The 16,750-nt window shown below is 42.1% G+C and overlaps 1 protein-coding gene across 1 annotated transcript in view; it reads left to right on the top strand.

The window, feature by feature from the left end:
* Positions 1 to 16,750, top strand: part of DTNBP1 (dystrobrevin binding protein 1) — a 231,658-nt gene that overhangs the window by 195,825 nt on the left and 19,083 nt on the right. The window contains exons 8-9 of the mRNA XM_040353753.1: positions 13,470 to 13,625; positions 15,173 to 15,313. Of these exons, the coding sequence (XP_040209687.1) occupies positions 13,470 to 13,625; positions 15,173 to 15,313 (297 nt within the window). The remainder of the gene's footprint in view (positions 1 to 13,469; positions 13,626 to 15,172; positions 15,314 to 16,750) is intronic.

Raw genomic sequence — 16,750 nt, 5'->3', positions numbered from 1 at the left:
CAGATCTCACAGATCCACATCAACCAAGCACACTGCACGTTCTTCTAGATACTCTCGCTCCAGAAGTTCAACATTAAGCGATAAGATGATAGAGGCCTGCGCTGATGCAGAATGAAAAATAGTGCAAAGCTCCTTTACCAGAAAGGAAGCAGAAGTAGAAACACAAAAGGCACCTCGCCATACAAATATGGTAGTTCACCAAGCAAAGATACAAGCAAAGGCAGATTCTCAAATAAAGATTCTGCAAATGGAAAGGGAGGTAGCAGCTGCCCTAGCAAGGCTGAGAGTCCTTGAACAAGTGTTGGGAGAAAGCACTAACTCAGACTGTTCCATCCCAGTGGAACTGCAAGACTCTGTTGAACACAACAGTGAATATGTACTAAAGCATAATGTTTGAAATGATAGTCATCTCCTGTACTTCCTACTAACCACACTGTTCTGACTCTCAACACCGAGACCCCTCAGCTCCAAATGCCTGAGCCTCTTCAAGTCTACAACACAAGTGTATCTATGCAGCAATTACATCACCTCTTGCTGACAACAAGGTGACTTCCAGTGACAAGCCGCAGCTCAAGCCACAGCCAGCACAAGCCTTAGGTAGTACACCACAGTCAAACCCTCTTGCAACATCATTTTATTCTGGTAAACCTCACCCTGCTTCACCAAAGAACTTTCACAATGAGGGGTTCCACAAGTTACTTTGGCACCAAAGAGTGAGAGATCATACTTGAATGACTTTGCCAGATATATGGTACGCCGTGAGCTCATTAACACTACCCCCTCAAGGTTTGACGACTGTCCAGAGAGCTACATGGCCTGGAGATCTATAATGTATCTTTTTCCTCCATTTGCATATTTTTGCAGGTTCATTAGTGATCAAGCCTGGACAACAAACGATCCCAGCTTCAGTGAACCCAACTTGCCTGCTTCATCATCATCTTCATCAAGGTATGATAACACAGCAGCTAAACGTAGAGACTTTAATAGAGCAATATCTGTTAAAAGGACAGATATCACACTACTCGTATCTTCTTCTGCTCACCAGAGCGATTCGGGTGACAGAGATAAAAACCCTAAACTTGGAATATGCTACAGGTGCTGTGCTTGTTATGGACATTTTGCTAAAGACTGTAAAGTTGTCAAGTGCACAGAATGCAGTAGCGACAGACATGTTACCGCTATGCATCAAGACCCACCCTCAGACAATTCACAGCAGCCTCCTACTTCCAGCCCTGTCTCAAGTCATGGCGGGGAGCAACAAGGTCATGCTCCAGCCACAGCTAATGTTTCTTCTTCATGCACAGAAGTCTGTGGAGAAGGCTTAAAACGCAAATGCTGTGCTAAGCTATGCCTAGTCAAGATATACCCAAAGGGCCAACCTGAGGAAGCTATTAGGATGTATGCCATAATAGATGACCAGGGCAACCGATCCCTGGTTAAACCTAAATTCTTTGAGATCTTTGGTATAGATGGACATGCATCACCGTATGCTCTCAGAACCTGTTCTGGTCGTAAAGAGACCTTCAGCAGAAGGGCCAATGGGTTCATGGTCTCTCAGATCAGTAAGGAAAAGGGCATACCCCTACCAACATTAGTTGAGTGTGAACAAATACCAGCCGAAAGGGAAGAAATTTCTACTCCAGAGGTTGTATGTCGCCATCCTCACTTAAGGCACCTTTTTAATGAGATTCCTGCAATTGTCATGCATGCTGAAATCTTGTTCTTGCTAGGAAGAGACATTCTCAAAGTACATAAAATAGGCACGCAGTGCAATGGACGTGATGATGCCCCAGCACAAAAACTTAATTTAGGCTGGGTAATTGTGGGCGATGTATTCTTGGATAGATTGCGTACGTCATCCGAGATCCACTCCTTCAAAACTTACATGTTATGAAATGGATGTGCATCCCACTTCAAGCAGTCCCCCCGCCATTATGAAATAAAGGAGAAGCCTCTTGACATCATCCAAGTACCTGACGTCACTCCTATCCTTTGTGATGACAACCTAGGTACCACAGTGTTTTGTACTACAAGCGATGACAACAAAATAGCCTTGTCAGTTGAAGACGGAGAGTTTATCACAATAATGGACAAATAATACTTCCAGGATGAGTCTAACAGCTGGGTTGCACCATTACCTCTTTGTGCTGCAAGGGTTAAACTCCCAACCAATCGTGAACAGGCTCTATCCAGATTCAACTCACTTCAGCGAACACTAAAGAACAGGTCTGAAATGAAGGACCATTTCATCGCCTTTTAGGAAAAGGTTCTTTGACGATGATCACGCAGAACCAGATCATCACTTCAAAGACACAAGGAGTGCTGGTACCTGCTTTTCTTCGGAGTTAATCATCCATGTAAGCCAAAGCAAATCAGGGTAGTAATTGACTCCAGCGCCAAGCATCAAGGCATATCCCTGTTCTTCTCACTGGTCCGAACCTAACCAACAACCTTGTAGGTGTACTTATGAGGTTTAGAAGGGAGCCAGTTGCCATAACTGCTGACATTTAATAAATGTTTAATTGCTTCATTGTACGTGAAGGAACTTCCTAAGGTTTCTGTGGCACCGTGACAAGAACATGGACTATGAGATGATTGAATACCGCATGAAGGTACATGTTTTTGGAAATGGTCCCTCACCCGCTGTTGCAACATACAGTTTACGAAGGACTACCCTTGTCGGAGAAAAGGAGTATGGAGTGGATGCTCAACACTTCGTTGAGAGAGGCTTTTATGTGGACGATGGACTTAAATCTTTGCCAACAGATGAAGCTATAGACCTGCTCCGAAGGACACACGGTATGCTTTCTGAGGCTAACCTCAGACTACACAACATCATGCCACAGGGTTTAAAGACTTAAATCTGGGAATGGACATACCACCTGTACAGAGAAGTGGGCCTACGGTGGGACCTTTTCTATGGATGTTATATTTAGTTCACATGCTGCCATCTAGTGACCTTTTGTAGTAATGCACTTTTTCCATGTTCCTTTCTCTGATGTATGACATACTTCTTGTAATACGTGTAATGCTTCACCCTTCTTCATGAGATTGTATTTCCTCTGTTATGGCTGAAGCTAACAGGGCACATGTATTCTGCATAGTAAGCTACAGACAATATCATCTTTTGACCGCATAATACCACAATCTATTCATCTGTTGTATCCTGTCATCTGCTGTAACACTGTTTTGGATTAAACACCTCTGTGGATGGAAATGGTATTGGTGAGTTCAAGCTATTTGATGAGGATTGTCCTCAGTGATTATATATCTGCTTATACAGGCCAGGCATAGAGGTCTCAGAAGGGATAAATCTCTTCACAACAATTGGTCAGAATAGAGTACATATGCATGCTTATACACTGCTCAAAAAAATTAAAGGAACACTTTGAAAACATATCAGATCTCAACGGGCAAAAATCTCATGCTGGGTATCTATACTGATATGGACTGGGTAATGTGTTAGGAATGAATGGATGGCACACCATTTGATGGAAATGAAAATTATCCACCTACAGAGGGCTGAAGACACCCCGAAAATCAAAGTGAAAAAATTATGCAGCCAGCTAGTCCATTTTGCTGAAATTTCATTGCAACAACTCAAAATGGTCCTCAGTAGTTTGTATGGCCCCCAAGTGCTTGTATGCATGCCTGACAACATCAGGGCATGCTCCTAATGAGATGACGGACGGTGTTTTGTGGCATTTTCTCCCAGATCTGGACCAGAGCATCACTGAGCTCCTGAACAGACTGAGATGCAACCTGGCGGCACCAGATTGACCAAAACATAATGTCTCAGAGGTGTTCTTTTGGATTTAGGTCAGGTGAGCATGGGGGCCATTCAATGGTATCAATTTCTTCATCCTCCAGGAACTATCTGCATGCTCTCGCCACATGAGGCCGGGCTTTGTCGTGCACCAGGAGGAACCCAGAACCCACTGCGCCAGCTTAGGGTCTGACAATGGGTCCACGGATTTCATCCCGATATCTAATGGCAGTCAGGGTGCCATTGTGTAACCTGTAGAGGTCTGTGAGTCCCTCCATGGATATGCCTCCCCAGACCATCACTGACCCACCACCAAAAACCGGTCATGCTGAACGATGTTACAGGCAGCATAAAGTTCTCTGCAGCTTCTCCAGGCCCTTTCACGTCTGTCACATATGCTCAGGGTGAACCTGCTTTCATCTGTGAAAAGCATGGGGCACCAGTGGCGGACCTGCCAATTCTGGTGTTCAATGGAAAATGCCAATCAAGCTTCACAGTGTCAGGCAGTGAGCAGAGAGCACACTAGAGGACGTCGGGCCCTCAGGCCACCCCCATGAAGTCTGTTGCTGATTGTTTGGTCAGAGACATTCACACCAGTGGCCTGCAGGAGGCCATTTTGTAGGGCTCTGGCAGTGCTCATCCTGTATTTCCTTGCACAAAGGAGCAGATGCCGGTCCTGCTGATTGGTTAAGGATCTTCTACAGCTCTGTCCAGCTCTCCTAGAGTAACTGCCTGTCTCCTAGAATCTCCTCCATGCATTTGAGACTGTGATGGGAGACACGTCAAACCTTCTGGCAATGACATGTATTGATGTGCCATCCTGAAGGAGTTGGACTGCCTGTGCAACCTTTATAGGGTCCAAGTATCAAATCCTCTACCAACAAAAGAAATGCTTCCTTACCAGATGGGATGGACCATTTGCATAAGAAGTGGTCAGATCAGCTTATTCCCACCATGAGGGAGATGATGCAGATGAGTCCATCAGCGTGGTACACAGACATCAGATGGTCAGGGTCATAGATGGAATAAAAGTGAAACACGATCTTAGTTAGATTGTTTTTTATTCCAAAAAGTAAAAATAAAAGATCCACCACAAGCCACAATTCGATCCGAATGGATTCAAATGTGGGGGGGTTCGCCAGAGGATGGGTAATTGGTAAAGTGGATCGTAAACGAAAGCAAGCATACAGCCGCGAGCGGCAGTGAAAGGACGCGGGTGACATCACGGCAAGGAGCTCCTCCCCCATACGTAAGTTATGTCCGGTATGGACTTTGTCAGCGGTGGGTGGAGCTAGCACGTCACCTGGCGTCTAAATATACGAGCCCGGTAACCATGGAAAGCATCACAAAGGCTTGGCAGGCTGCGACCGGAAATCCTAGTAGATCAGCTCAGCACATCAGCCATATTTGGACGCATTATCGTTTGTCATGGCTGTGTAACATCCCCAGAGGCCGGCTTATTCGCTTGCACTCTGGGGTCTGATTATTTTGCGCAGTCAGATATCCTTGCTGAACGCTTTCTGCAGAAGGAATACAATAAAGATGAGATTATTTGCGAAATTAAAAAGGTTGGTGATATGGATCGAGCCCCCTTGGTGGCAGGTTCTCGTCCTAAACCACCATTAAAGGCAGATGATCCCAAACTTCAGATCATTCTTGATTATAATATCCAGCACAAAAAGTTAAGAAAATCATAATGAAACATTGGAACATCTTGCAGAAAGATCAAGTGTTGGGTACTATTATACCATCACGTCCCAGGTTCATTTATAGGAGGGCACCCATGCTGAGGGACGTTATTGCCCCGAGTGTTGTTGACCCCCCTGTGGTTAAAGTAGGGGGTATTTTCCTCCTTCTAACTGGTTTCTATGCATGTGGGAGGTGCCCACCATGTAAGAAATGTAGACAAAATGTCAAAAAATGTAAGGATTTTGTAGCCTCGACTACTGGGAATACCTATCCTATTAAAAGTCTTATTACCTGCAATACTGTAGGGGTTGTGTATGTTCTCCAGTGTGACTGTGGTTTACAGTACATTGGGAGGACTTCTAAACCTCTGCATGTACGCATTGGAGAACATGTTAATACCATTATTAAGGGTCTGAGGACCCATAATGTATCTAAACATTTTCAACATTTTCATAATAGGAATCCGAAATGTCTCAAATTTTGGGGTCTTGAGAGAGTCCAACCACATTGGAGAGGAGGAAATTTTATCCGTTAACTCAGCCAGCGTGAGTCATTTTGGATCCATGAAAGCCAGGTTCTTGTACCTGGGGGGTTGAACGTCAAATTAATTGTTTCATCTCTAATAAATTAGCGTGTATGGCCCTGTATTATTGCTCTATATATACTGTTTGTACAGTTAGGGAATAATTTCTGTCATCATATAATCTTTTGCTTAGTTTAATTTAACTTGTATGTATCTAGCCATATTCCATATATTTTAAAAAGTTTTAATATATATATATATATATATATATATATATATATATATATATATATATATATATATATATATATATATATATATATATATATATATATATATATATATATATATATATATATATATATATATATATATAATATTTTAGGATTGGGTTGCTAATCTGTATGAAAGGTCGCGGGTGTATGTCAATATTATATATTATGTTCCATATGTTTTAATGGGGTATATATAGTATCACATATAAGCCCATTGGTGACTCCATAGGATAATGCATCCAAATAAGGCTGATGTGCTGAGCTGATCTACTAAGATTTCCATTTGCAGCCTGCCACGCCTTTGTGATGCTTTTCATGGTTACCGGGCTAGTTTATTTAGACGCTGGGTGACGTACTAGCTCCACCCACCGCTGACTAAGTCCATACCGGACGTAACGTACGTACGGGGGAGGAGCTTCTTGCCGTGACGTCACCCGCGTCCTTTCACTGCCGCTCGCGGCTGTATGCTTGCTTTCGTTTACGACCCACTTTACTAACTACCCGTCCTCTGGCAGACCCCCCCCACCTTTGAATCCATTTGGATCGGATTGTGGCTTGTGGTGGATCTTTTGTTTTTACTTTTTGTAATAAAAAACAGTCTACACTGAGATCGTGTTTCACTTTTATTCCATCTATGACCCTGACCATCTGATGTCTGTGTACCACGCTGTTGGACTCACCTGCATCATCTCCCTCATGGTGGGAATAAGCTGATCTGACCACTTGTTATGCAAATGGTCCATCCCATCTGGTAAGGAAGCATTTCTTTTGTTGGTGGAGGATTTGTGACTTTCGTTTGAAGATTTGCTGCATCACTGGGTTTAATCAGTAGTTTCTCATTCATGTATTTTTTGACTTGTACTTTTTGAGGTTATTTGTGATTGCCTCTTTTTTGTATTTAGCTTGCAACTTATTTAGTTTAATATTATCATTGTTTGTACGCTGATTGCTGTTCTATCAGGGTCCAAGTATCGCCTTGTGCTACCAGTAGTGACACTGACTCTAGCCAAATGCAAAACTAGTGAAAAACAGTCAGAAAAGATGAGTAGGGAAAAAAAATGTCAGACACCTCCACCTGAAAAAACATTCCTGTTTTGGAGGTCGTCTCATTGTTGCCCATCTAGTGCACCTGTTGTTAATTTCAATTAACAGCAAAGCAGCTGAAACTGTTTAACAACCCGCGCTGTATACGCCTCTGCTACTTAACTGACCAGATCAATATCCCAGGAGTTCTGATTCAAAAGTGTTCCTTTAATTTTTTTGAGCAGTGTACTTTTCAGAGGTCCGATATTGTTCTATGTACAATCCTTGTTTTATTGATTGCATCTAATAATTACATTTTCAGAGATTGTGGATTTTTCATGAGCTGTAAGCCATAATCATCACAATTATGACAAATTACAGCTTGACTATCTTGCTTTGCATGTAATGAATCTAACTTGTATATTAGTTTCACCTTTTAAGTTGCATTAGTGTAATAAAGGAACTTTTGCACGATATTCTAATTTTTTCGGGTTTCTGTATATAGATAAGAGATCAGGATTGACTGATAGAGATTTGAAGCAGAACTGAAACCTCCTATCCTTTACAGCCAAGGAAGCTGCCATCTTAGCCTCTGTTTTATCCTTGGTTACTATGGCACTGCACATGGAATCAGTTTAAACACCAGCCATTTGATGGCTTAATCGTTCAGTTTAGAGCACAAGCAACTGTGACCGTTCTAATTCACGGTATGCCAAGACCTTATTTCCACAAGGCATACTTATTTGTACATCCCTGCTAAGGGCCATCTTTTCCCACACAGTGTGTGCAGGTTTGCGTGCAGGTAGTCCCATTAAAGACTCTTGGGCTGCAGTGGCTGCATAGACATAGATGCTGAACCCATTTTCACAGCTGCACAGATGTGTGTGTGTGTGTGTGTGCGCATGTGTGTCCCCAAATGTCTGCTTCTGGGGACTCTCACCTGCACGGCTGTCAAATTGCGACCAGCATCTGTATTCTTTCAGCAGATGCATCCCAATAAACATAAATGGGACTGTCTTCATGGTGATGCACAGAACACCTGTGCACTGTGTGCGGCAAAAGACAGACCTTAGCAGGGATGTACAAAAATGTATGTCAATGTGAATGAGGCCTAACTGTTTTGAGAAATGGTTCGATTGATGGGTTTGGCTCTGCTTTAATTGCAGCAAAATCAGGTCTGCCCTGCTAAACAGAGCTGTGCTGTGTAACACTCAGGATTGGATCGATAAAATTGCAAATGCTTTGGCAGTATTATATCTGTGTTCAGACGTTTTCCTGTGATGATCTGCCCCGTGAACCTCCGATTGCTCAGCGGGGATCGATCCGTTGATCCCCGCTGAGCCGGTGGATGACAGGGCGGTCCCCGCACACTGTGCAGGGACCGCCCTGTCTTTTCTCCACTCTCCTCTATGGGGGGGGGGGGGACAGATAAACACGGACCGTCTGTCCGTGTTCACCCGATCCGATCCGCAGACGGATGTGAAAAATAGGGTTTTCCTCCATCTGCAGAATCGGAGGAATGCGGAACCGGGCGAGATCGGGTGTCAGCGGATGTTCACACCACCAAGCCACACTGATCACAAGGTGGTGTGCGCTGGGAGCAAAAAATTAGCCCTTAAAGCTTGTGTTTTACAGATGACCATTTTTGATCTGTAAATTATACATGTAAATTGATTTAGATTTTTTAATGTGAGCATGTTAAAGAGGAGGCAGGACAACCTATGTCAATCTCCTCCTAAATATGCTAGATACCGGACTATCTCTGGTTCATGGATCCTGAAGCAAACTATTGGCAAATTATAACTCCTGATCTGCATATTTTTACAGGTTGGTAACACACATTGGCGTAATTTGGTGCCAATCATTCTGAAGGCACTACCACACCTTTCCTGCATTGTATGTGCAGCGCATTAATGTGGTGCACTGCAGAAAATGCTTTATTTTTATCTTTAAAGAGATCACTAATCAATCTACTTGGGCCAACGTCATTTATTTTGACACTTTCGCAGTAGCAGATTCACTGAAATGCAGATTCTATTATCACTAGTGGAAGGTACTCAATTACTGCCCAAAACTGTTGAAGTGTATTAGCAAAGAATCACTAAGGAATTAAAGGCAGACAGAATGTAGAAGAGAATTATGCCTAAGCATCTGCTAAATGGCATCATCACTCTTTAGTGCAAACCCATGGATGAATATGGGATCATAGGAGGATGATGCCGGCAGATGACTGCTTTACTTTGTACCTAGCCAGGATCTAGTATTGATCAGTAAGACATGATGTGAAAAACGCCTCTAGACCTCAAAAATGCCTTATAAGATTTATATTTATTTCAGCTAGAATGGTTATAGCAAAATCGTGGAGGTCGGCCATGCTCCCATTCGACCACCTTAAAAACAAACTCTCCTGGATCATGCTCAACGAACATATGACTGCTATCCTTCATGACAAACTAGATTTCTTCAAAGCTGTCTGGGATCCATGGATCAACTATTTGTCATATGATCCTAGGTCTCTTCTGATCTAGATATCGGATGTTTCATTGGCTGGCACGGAGATACTTTCCCCCTCATACCATTTATGTTTTTTTTTTTTTTTTTTTTTTCTTCTTCTTCTTTTGATTTTACTACATTTATTTTCCTTGCTTAACTTATAGTAATAGGTTTGGAATACCTGTATCTTTGACACGCGGTCCCAATACCTAACCTGATATTCTATATATTGGGAATGGTGTTGGGCCCCTGTAATTCGTTTTAATTTATTCATTTTTATCGATGATAATACTGTTCTGCCTTTCCACGCATTTGATTGTTCAATTACTGCCTTGAATTTCGTTGGCCTTGACATGTGTTTTGTTAACTGACTTCTGATTGATTGGCATACTACTGTGTATGCCGAATGGTGAAATCTACTGAGAATTCTACATTGTATACGTAGACTACCACCATATATATTACAGTCGAGGATACGTTCTGTGTATGTTTTATACTGCTTTTGATAATATGGCTTCCTTATACGATTTCATTTGTTCCGTTTTGTTGTGTGGAGATTGAAAATGCCTTAATAAAAAATATTGAAACAGATCAGTAAGACATGTAAAAGCACTGTGTTTAAGGTATGTGCTAAATTATTCAACTCTTTTAATGGGTCAATGTAAGACTAGATTTTATTTTATTCCATATTGATTTCCCCAGTGATAAAGTTAGAGCCACCCCCCATGTTTTTAGCACTACTTACCTGTAGTATAAAAGGATGTTTTAGGTCCAGGTAAATGTCATTCTGGCCTAGGTTGGAATGGCAGTGGTGGGTGGGGGGCTAAAAAGTAAGAAAAAAATATTCCCACAATTCTGCTTGGGGAGGAGGAGTAGTAAAGTGGAGCTTACTCCCTACTGGGAGTTAAAGAGGAACTGCAGTCTGCCCGCATAATTTGTAATAAAAACACCATTCTAAAGCTTCTCTCGCACCACTTTGAATATTTTATATATACTGTGATTCTGTACTTGCTGCAGAAATCTCCCTCCACTGAGTCTGGCTGCATTCATTTTACTGCCTTTACATGAACTTTAATGGCATCCCAGTCTTAGTTCGTAGGGTTCAATTATGAGTTGGCCCACCCTTTACAGCCATAACAACTATTCTGGGAAGACTGTCCACAAGGTTTAGGAGTGTCTATGGGAATGTTTGACCATTCTTCCAGAAGCGCATTTGTGAGGTCAGGCACTGATGTGGACGAGAAGGCCTGGCTCTCAGTCTCCGATCTAATTTATCCCAAAGGTGTTCTATCAGGTTGAGGTCAGGACTCTGTGCAGGCCAGTCAAGTTCCTCCACCCCAAACTCGCTCATCCATGTCTTTATCTACCTTGCTTTGTGAACTGGTCATGTGCTCGTAAAGGCAGGCGTCCCAATACTTTTGGTAATATAATGTAGTTCAGGTCTACGTGGTTGAGAGCAAAATAAATCACACAGTGAGGCTGATTTACTAAAACTGGAGAATGCTAAATTTAGTCCAGCTATACATGGTAGCCAGTCAGCCTCTAACTTCAGCTTGTTCAATTAAGCTTCAACAGAAAACAACTGAAGGCTGGTTTCTAAGCACAGCTGCACCAGATTTTGCACTCTCCAGTTTTATTAAATAAACCATAAAATATTCTATTTCTATGGAGTTCCTGTGGTTGGCAGAATTCTCAATTTCGCCAACCACTGCAGAAAACCAAAGGATGACGTTTTGGATGGATTCTTCCTCATGTAGATGCCATTCTGGCCATTTATTGGGAAAAGCTGATTCAACACATCAATCCCCACCCAGTTATTTTTGGGTGCAAATTATTTGAAGACAGTTATTGGGTAGCATGGTGTGCAGTAAACTGCAGTTTGCCCAACTAGTAACTGATAAGTGCTTGTTCTTGTTAGACTTAAAAGACATAGTCCTAAAGCTTTGTGATTTATAATAAATATTGGAGCAATAGAAATATATGGTCTCTGTAGTAAGTATGCAGTTATGCGTTCTTGTGATGCTTCTTCCTCATTGTATGGATTGTGCTTTTCTTAATGCCGTTAATTTTGAGAACATTCCTGAGTAACTGTTGAAGTCATGGGACTATGCTGAGGATGAAGGCAGTGTTACATGCTATTGGTCATGTTCTTATCAGCACACTTCATTCTTTGTCTGTTGCTGTGTGCTTCCTTTGTGTAAGTGACATAAAGCTACGTGACAGCATGGGTGTCAAACGTGTATTCCCAAAGCGCTCATTTCCTGCTGTGTGTTCTGCTAGGAGGACCTGTGTGTGTGTGTGTGTGTGTGTGTGTGTGTGTCAGGCTCACATTTTCCTCAACTGTCATACCAGACACTTCTCTTCCTCCAGATGTTGTCAAATTCCTTCTGTGCTGTATGGGGACTAAGCAGTCGGTGAGAGACTTGTAATTAGGGAATGTAACTTACCAAGCACCGCTGTCTGACCCCGGCCCTGGGGTGAGTAATTTCATCATCCATTTGTCAAAAATGACCTTTTTACATTATGAATTGGATTTTATATTAATTCTCCGTCAGATACTGCATGGGATTACGGACATTAGGGTATATTTTTCAAGCTGCTTGAGCTATAATTACGTTTCCTATTTTATTATATTCTTTTTTTTTTTTTTTATACAGTTCACGTTCATAAATATTGCATGGGTGTACAGTTGTAATTATTTCACATGAAATACCGGTAGCTATCTATCACTGTGTTATCTCCTATTTTCTCTCATTATTTTATCTTCACTTGAGACTCATATCCACAGTAGTAACCTTATAGAACCACACCCTTACTGCTGCCATAAACTTGTGGTAGATTAAGTAGCAGTAACTCATGAAATAATGTATCGAATTGATTTTTACATATCCAATACTGCCAAAATCAATAATCTGCCGTACATGCCGTAAATTCAGGTGATTGTTGCAACAGAAGCTTTAGTGAACTGATTATATTGTCACTGTTCAGGATGTATAATAAAGTACTGCAGCATCCTTGTTTGGCGATGTGCCATTAGGAGATTTAAATGCTTTGTGTGTATGTGTGTGTGTGTGTGTGTGTGTATGTGTATATATATATATATATATATATATATATATATATATATATATATATATATTAATGTGTGTGTGATAGATAGATAGATATATATTATACACATTGAAATTCTAAATTTATAACCACACCGTTTTGGTAGCATTTTATGTATTCAGACCGAAGAAAGTTGCTTTGACCCAAGTGATCTATGATGACTTCGCTGACAGAAAAGATTAGCATGAAATTAAATCCCCCCAGTTACTGCTGGAAAGAAAGAAGAGAATATGCGACAGGTCACTGAGCAAAGCTGAAAAGCTGTATTTCGGTTGTTTCATCCCCCTTTTGTGGTGATGGTCATTTTGAAGCTTTGTTCAATATACACTTCACAATCCAGCAAGTGTTGACCCGATCATATGACGTACTGATTGGTAGTTATAGAGAACTGATAATGGATTTTCTCCTCATTCTCTAAAGCATACCATAATCGTTATAGTCTAATATGGACCTAACCATTATGTAATCCGTAAGACATATCCCAATGATCAGCTGTTTTTTTTCCTATATGATTTCTGTCCTTTGTCAGATGTTGTCTTCATGCTTTCTCAGGCACCATATTCATTCAAAATCATTGTATTTCTCCTAGCTGAGTTGGATGCAGAACATGCACAGCGAGTCCTGGACATGGAATATGCTCAGCAGATGAAGCTAAAGGAACGACAGAAGTTTTTTGAGGAAGCCTTTCAGCAGGACATGGAGCAATACCTGTCTAGCGGATACCTACAGATAACAGAGAGACGAGGCATGTAACTGAATCCTCCTGACTTCTCACCGCTGGTTAGACAATTCTAACACCTAAATGGTTAACATTAGGCCAAAGTCTTACTTTTATAAGTGTGAACTCTCTCTTCCAAAAGACCCACCACTGGTAATGCTAAAAATTATACTAGATACGCTATCAGACATGCCCATGGCTGGATAGTTTCTACATGTTCCGGTTCTGCATACTCTCCACCAAGTAGTACCCTGTGCATAGGCACCAGGCAGTGTCATAGTGTATTTTGTTCACATTGCACATGCTACAGAGTATGCCAGAGGCAAGACTTGTAACTAATGTCTAACCATGGGCAGACCACAGAGTGTCAAAGGTATATTTTTTGCTGCTAGCTCTGATGAGGACAGCTTGTTGAGTAGGAGAGCAGATTTGACTCGATTACACTTCAAAGTAATAATTGCTTCTAATTAAATGATGATGAACCTCTTATTCATATATATGTGAGTTAATGTAGCAAATACAACTGCAGGTTGTGGAACCATTATATGCCACAAATATATGTGTCCCCTTAATTAAAATCTTGGTAACAAATGATCTATGATGATAAATGTCATACACGGCAACACTAATCCCAAAGTGATCAGAGTGATTAGTCGTTATCCCTTTCAGCAATGCCATATAAACTTGTCACACATTTGGATGTTTAAGACCAAGCATACGAGTATAAATGCATAAACTGTAGTTATCTTCAATGAAAACCTAATGTCAGAATGATCAGTAGACCCAACGGTGAATGCAGTTGAAATCATGTGAAAATATTGACTTTGTAAACCCTGCGCTTTACCAATTATTGGCCAGGGAGGATGCCCAACATGTTAAAGGAACAATATAAAGGCTTGGTAGGGGTGGGACCAAGTTGAGTTCTGTTTACCGCTTTAGTCCATTACTCTGGATTTACTGATCAGTTTGACCTTCGGTTTTCTCTAAAGGCCCCTTTCACACTGGGGCGGGAGGCGCGGTGGCGGTATAGCGCCGCTAAAAATAGCGGTGCTATACTGTCGGAATTGCTGCAGGATTCGGCCGCTAGCCGTGCGGATTAATCCCCAGTTAGCGGCCGTAAAAGGGTTAATACCGCCCGCAATGCGCCTCTGCAGAGGCGCATTGCGGGCGGTATTACCGCGGTTTCCCATTGTTTTAAATGGAAAGGAGCGGTGAAGGAGCGGTATACACACCGCTCCTCTCACCGCTCCAAAGATGCTGCTTGCAGGAGATTTTTTTTCTCTCCTGCCAGCACATCGCCTCCGTGTGAAAGCCCTCTGGCTTTAACATTGGGAATGCTGGGCAGGAGTTTTTCAGGCGGTATTTAGGCGCTATTTTTAGAGCTAAACCACCTGAAAAACTCCTCAGTGTGAACGGGGCCTAAGGGTAATCTTTATGTATCATTATATGTGTATTGTAATTCAGCACCAGCCAACGTTGTGCACAACATTTACATACATGAACCAGGCGTCTTTAATATGTGCACCATATTCTTGATAACCCTAATAAGTTGTCCTTAAATATTTTTGATATAGAACCAATTGGAAGTATGTCCTCCATGGAAGTCAATGTAGACATGCTGGAGCAGATGGATCTAATGGATATGTCTGACCAGGAAGCACTAGATGTTTTCTTAAATTCTGGAGGAGAAGACAGTGTATTGTCTCCAATGTTAGGTAATACTAAACATCTGCTACTTATTTTTCATGAAAATTGTATGTACAGTCTATTAATATTACACATATAGTGAATGGTGACCAATCCTTATCTTCCATGTTATACAGAAGTCTACAGCCAAGGGCTATCTTTAACCACTTCCCACCCGGACACTATACATATATACCCGGGCGGGCGCTCTCTCCTTCTGAGTGATCGTTCAGGAACGTCCCTCAGAAGGAGGGGGATCGCGCACACGTTCCCATGCAGCGGCACGATCCCGATGCACTTGTGTCAACCGGAAACGGCGCATCTCAGATCAGCAGAATGGCTCTGTGATTGGCCCTCCTGATCACATGACGGCCGTGTCCAATCACAGCCATCATGTGATGTAAATAGAGAGCCGGTTGCTAGGCGATCAGCTCTCTTCTCCTCACACAGAAGTTGTTGGTGAGGAGAGGAGAGGGATCGCTGCAGCCCAGCTGGTGATCAGTGAGTACGAGCTGTTTTTTACAGCTTTTTACTCACTGTTCGCCAGTCTAGTGTCACACACAATGTAAAATACACACAGTAAACGCACATGTCCCCCAAAACAAATGTCCCCATACACACATGTCCCCACATAGTGAAAACACATGTCCCCACACACCTGTTCCCCACATATGTAACAGTAAAATCGCACGTCCCGTTGAGCATTTGCACACATATGTCCGTGATCTTCTGCGCACATCTGTACATGATCATTTGCGTACATATGTCCGTGATCACACAAAACAATTATTATACACTTAACGGGAATTTTTTTACCAAAAACATGTAGTAGAATACATTTTGGCTTAAATTTATAACAAAATTAGATTTTATTGGATTTCTTTTAACTGCTTGCCGACCGCCCACCGTCATATTACGGCGGCAAGTCGGCTCCCCTGTGCGAGAGCCAATAGTATAACGTCGGCTCTCGCGCAGGCCACACTCGATCTCTCGTTACAGAGCGGGGACCGGGAGCTGTGTGTGTAAACACACAGCTCCCGATCCTGTCGGGGGGAGAAATGCTGATCTTCTGTTCATACAATGTATGAACAGAATATCAGTGATTTCCCCTAGTGAGGCCACACCCCCTACAGTTAGAACACACCCAGGGACATACTTAATCCCTTCCCCGCCCCCTAGTGTTAACCCCTTCACTGCCAGTGGCAGTTTTATAGTAATCCAATGCATTTTTATAGCACTGATCGCTATAAAAATGCCAATGGTCCCAAAAATGTGTCCGAAGTGTCCGCCATAATGTCGCAGTATCGAAAAAAATGCTGATCGACGCCATTACTAGTAAAAAAAAAATCATAAAAATGCCATAAAAATACCCCCTATTTTGTAAACGCTATAACTTTTGCGCAAACCAATCAATACACGCTTATTACGAAAAATATGTAGAAGAATACGTATCGGCCTAAACTGAG

Source organism: Rana temporaria, chromosome 5, assembly GCF_905171775.1.
Source record: "Rana temporaria chromosome 5, aRanTem1.1, whole genome shotgun sequence".
Lineage (NCBI taxonomy): Eukaryota > Metazoa > Chordata > Amphibia > Anura > Ranidae > Rana > Rana temporaria.
Note: the sequence above shows the minus strand (reverse complement) of the source record. Positions and strands in the feature narration are given on the sequence as shown.